General features: G+C 35.6%; 1 protein-coding gene across 1 annotated transcript; it reads right to left on the bottom strand.

Moving 5' to 3' along the window:
• Nucleotides 1-2,835: 2,835 nt before the first annotated feature.
• On the bottom strand, nt 2,836-4,022 carry LOC131928568 (RIIa domain-containing protein 1-like). The gene has a single exon (XM_059284639.1). It carries the CDS (start codon nt 4,013-4,015, stop codon nt 3,674-3,676), a length of 342 nt encoding a protein of 113 aa, XP_059140622.1. The 5' UTR covers nt 4,016-4,022; the 3' UTR covers nt 2,836-3,673.
• Nucleotides 4,023-4,976: the final 954 nt, after the last annotated feature.

Genomic DNA, 4,976 nt, shown 5'->3' with positions numbered 1-4,976 from the left:
AAATCCAAAAAGAAAAGCAGGCTGAAATCGGAGTCAATGGCCTCAATGGCGCATAACCAGTTGACACGTAATCCTTAATTGTGATGGAAGCATGGTCGAGTCGGCAAAGCTCATGGTTCATACATTCGAAAAAAGTCTCGAGTTCAAACCCTCTGGCAGATAAGGTTCGATCCCTCCCAACATTAAAAATTAAGAACGAAGATGAAGAAGAAGAAAGGCACTTTTATTTGTGAACGATGGGGACGAGTAGGATTGTTATGTGATGGAAACACAGTGTCAGTTCTTGTCATTTCTAATGGTGAAAATTACATGTAAATGGAATATATTCTCTTCGTTGATTGTGTTCTGCTCGTTCTTGGTACACAACGAGCCATAATACATACAAAGCCAAGTGTAACAATATCTTATGAAAGATTAATTAGTTTTTAATTTTTCCCACGTCCTAAAAGATTATTTTTGTAATCACCTTTTTTTTATTAATTCAATTGTTTTAAACATTTAAATCAGTAATAATAATTTATATGATAGATTTTACACAGCATCAAAGACATGAACATCAATTGCATATATAATAATCAAAGGGAGAAAATAAAATGGCATAAGAACTAGACTAAAATAAGGTGTGCAAACTAGGTTTCTCTTGACTGCTTAGTTTACTGTGCTCTGTCCTTAGCTGCGGAGTCAAAAGTTCACATTGTAGTCACCCATGGACAGAAATAGAAACGACCGTGGGAGAAGTGTCTCTGTAATACACATACTGATCTATCATTCCAAAACTTTCCATGACATAAAATTGACCCTTGGCAATGAGGGCACGCTTCCTTGAAAAATCCGCCAGTCCGGTTGAGTGGGGGGAAGTGTGTGTGTGTGGGGGGGGGATGGGGTGAGGTGTGTATCTCTTTCTACCATTCAGGTTGTGCACTTTCAAAAACCTGGGAAACAGAAGACTGTCCTAATGTTAATTTACTTGAGTGCTGATCGAGTGATGTTTAGCTTGAGACTGTCGATATTAATTATGCATCTAGTTTATTTTCTTCTTCTGTAGTTCCAATGTTAGTTTCCTGTAAAAGTAGGATGTCAATGTTGTGTTTATTTATTATGTTGTTTATATAATGTGTTTTGTCCCTAGCCCCCCTGATGTTCAATGTTGCCAGAGTTAGCATGAATTATTTAAGGTTTTCTTTCGAACATCTGTTTCTGGAGGGCTGGATGGTGGTGGTCTTTTAACGCCAAACTTTCCAGCCGTTGGTTTGCTATCCCGTTGGGCCCTGGTCACGACCCTTTGAGGTGGCTTTCCTGTAGGTAATTGATTTTTACTTGAGCTGATTGCTTGACTATATGACAGTTGACCTGATACCTTTGTTGCTGATATACATTGTGAGCTTTTAATTTCCTTTAGCGGTTTCGTTATGTTTTCTGAACTAGTGTTATCTTGATAATATCATTTATTGTTTCGTCGACAGCCTCCAAATTTTCTTGATTCCCATCTTTTGAGACCCTGTTACTATTGAATTTCTGGTCGCTATTGTCTCCATGGCTTCGGCCTCTATGGTGGTTTCTGTTACGCTTTCGTTAACTTGCCGTGATGCTGCAGTAGTATGATGTGCTTCAGTTTGACCATCTACTCCAAAGGCATCTTCTACCTCTCTATGCCTTGCTTCTCTAAGCATTTCATTTTGTCTTTCTCCGTCAACATCATAACTGTCCCAATGCTTTAAGAAATTTTTATTGTTACTTAGATGCTCCCTAACTTCTTCTTTATCATTTGCATCCCAAGGCTTAATTGCCCTGTACTGTCCATCTACTAGCTGGACGCCGTCAAGAGCGCGAGTCCTCAAATGCTCACACATTTTAGACAGGTGCCTGTCTGTGTTGCAGTGGCAACATTGCACCCTCCTCCCATTGAGGATTATAAGGACTCTGCTCTCCTTGTTGGCCTTATTTGTAAGTATAATATAGTGTGGCACACTCTCCACATCTTCTTTCTCCAGAGAGATGGTGAATTGGACCACTTATGATTGGTCTATTCTCTTAAATGTTGGTGTTGAGTCCTGACTGCTTATAGATTTCAGAATCGCCATTATATCATCGTCGCTTGTCTTGGAAGGCAGCCATTTCAGCATGCCCCTTTGCCCAGATTTTTCGGCGTGGGTTATTGATATTCTCTGCACTCTGTATTTGGATGTTACCCCAGGTGTCAAATCTCTGTGAAATTCTTTTAGGTGCATTTTCTCATATAGTTCCTTTGATGTGATGGTGACATACCATTTACGCAGTGTCCCATAGTTATACAGGCCTTCAAATTCAGCTGGTGATAGGCTTCATAACATGCATAGCTCTCTTTTTAGTTCGTCAGCTGTGAGAGTAGCTAAAGAAAAACCCTCTTCTATGAAAATCTCTAGAGTTTTTGGCGCATGTCCTGCCATGCCAAACTTAGGCAGGAATAGCCGTTTGATGTATTTTTCCGACATAGTTGTGCGTGAGGCTCAACCGGGGCCAGGCAACACACACAAGAAATAAAAAAGAAAAAAAAAGTACTTACAATGTATAAAATGTGAAGAAATAAACACAAAGTTCCAAATGGAAATACACACAAGTTTAAATAAGTAGAGATAGAATTAATCCAAAGTCACTGATTCCTTTTTTTTATTTTGTTTTATTTTTTTTATATTTAGACGTTTTGTATTAGATCTATGTATAAGTAAACCATCTTAAATGAATGAAAGTAGGCTACAAGTAAGAAAGAAATATTACTATTGTAAATCTGTATCAGTCCTCACAAGCCGATGATTTTTTTTTTTTTTTTTTTTTTTTTTTTTTTATTTTTTTTTTAGATTTTAAGTGTTTAATGTTTAACACAAAAAATATTTTTGTCATTATCAATGCATAATCTTAAATAAAGACAACATTCAATAACAAATAAATATGATAATAAAAATTATGAATGAATGAGCTAAAAGTTACTATGCTAATGTGAAGAATAAATTAGGATGTCCTTATTGTAAGGAATTATAAGACTATTCAAAGTAAAAGTATTTTTATACCAGTACTTAAAACAAAATTAAATTAATTTTTTATGGCTCATTTGGGGAAGAAGAGAGAGAAGCAGTCACTTAAACACCATCACCTAGCAAATTAAAGTATACAATAGATATAAATGACATTCAATGCACAGAGGCAAATTTTTCAAGTCAATAACATGAGATTCTGTGGAGTCTGTCTCACTCTCCAGTGTAACACATTAAATATACCTGGCCTATTGTAATAGTAATAGGAGAAAAATATTATGCAGATATAAAAATCAGTTGTTATCACAGAAATAAAAATCTTAACAGACACCTACCTACAACACATTAACAATAACAATTTACTTTTTAGTAGGCTAAATGTTTTTTTTTTATAATCATTCATATTTTATGCTTTCAGTGTAACTGTAAGTGAAATTGTATCAACTTTATTTAACTTCTGTAAAGAAACGTAAACAATAAGACTTTACTTGCTTGTAACATTGAAACATTAGTTATTTTTTAAATTTATTTTATTTTTTAGGTACCACTGAAAATGTGACATTCTGGCTGATTAAAAAAACCTTATTCTAAAATATAATAATTATTTCTTGTTACATGTACTTTCTATTCAAGAAAAATCTGTATAAAAATGACTAAAATACATTTTAGGTCAAGCTTTGAATGACACGGTTTTGTTTCAGTGTTTCTTGACGACCAGCTAGTTGGCTCTCCACTTTGTCAGCAAGTCCTGGGTTGGTAAAATATTCTGCAGCAAATTCTCTAATGCTTTCTGGTCGCTTTGTGAGGACATCACTTAAAAATCCAGCAATCAAACACTCTACTTCAGGGTGATCTCTTAAATATTTTTCATTGCCAATTCTTGTTTTCACCTTAAATTGATTAAGGTCAGCTTGCTGAGCATGACTTAAACCACCAAGATCATCATGTCCACCTAAATCATGTTTTTCCATCCCATGGGGAGGTCCATGTTTAGGCTGGTCTGACATTTTGAACTCCTTGACGACAGTCAAGCCGATGATAATTTTTTTTTTTTTTTTTAAATACTTTTATTTGTTATTAAAACAAGTACATCAACATCAAATTTTTTAACATAATTTTGAACACCAAATGAAAACGAAAGGTTTTGCAAATGTACATAATGAATATTTACATGATGTCATGTATTTGATTATAAAAAAAAATTGCAAAGGATGACAGTAAAAGGGGTGAAGGTCAAATGAAAGTGTCAGAAGTCTGGGTGGGGAGGGGAAATGAAATTTTTCAGAGAGGGTCAATGGGACAGTGAAGCATTTTCTATGTAGGGAAACAACTTAAGTTGACTAGTTGAAATGGTGTAGTAGTGGTCGCATTGAGTTTTCAAAAGGTTGTAGTGTGAAAGATGAGGGGAAAGAGACAAGATTTAGAACTTTAAATAAGTTCTGGATATTGATGTTGCGGTGGGTGGTGGGGTCGTTGGAACAGTTAAAGGGATTGTGGGGTTATCATGTCTGGTGGTAAAGTGGATAGAGGGGGAGAGAGGAGGGGGTAGATTTTTTATTTATTTTTATTTTTATTAATTCAATTGTTTTAAACATTTAAATCAGTAATAATAATATATTTGATAGATTTTACATAGCATCAAAGACATGAACAATGAACATCAATTGCATATATAATAATCAAAGGGGAAAAATAAAATGGCATAAGAACTAGATTAAAATAAGGTGTGTAAACTAGGTTTCTCTTCACTGCTTAGTTTAGTGTGCTGCGGAGTCAAAAGTTCACACTGTAGCCACCCAAGGACAGAAATAGAAACGACTGTGGGAGAAGTGTCTCTGTAATCACGTACTGATCTATCATTCCGAAACTTTCCATGACATAAAATTGACCCTTGGCAATGAGGGCACGCTGCGTTGAAATGTCCGCCAGTCCGGTTGAGTGAGGGGGGGGGAGTGTGTGTGTGTGTGT

The sequence above is a fragment of the Physella acuta genome, unplaced genomic scaffold (assembly GCF_028476545.2).
Source record: "Physella acuta isolate Inbredline_101_S28 unplaced genomic scaffold, ASM2847654v3 ptg001520l, whole genome shotgun sequence".
Classification (NCBI taxonomy): Eukaryota; Metazoa; Mollusca; class Gastropoda; family Physidae; genus Physella; species Physella acuta.
Note: the sequence above shows the minus strand (reverse complement) of the source record. Positions and strands in the feature narration are given on the sequence as shown.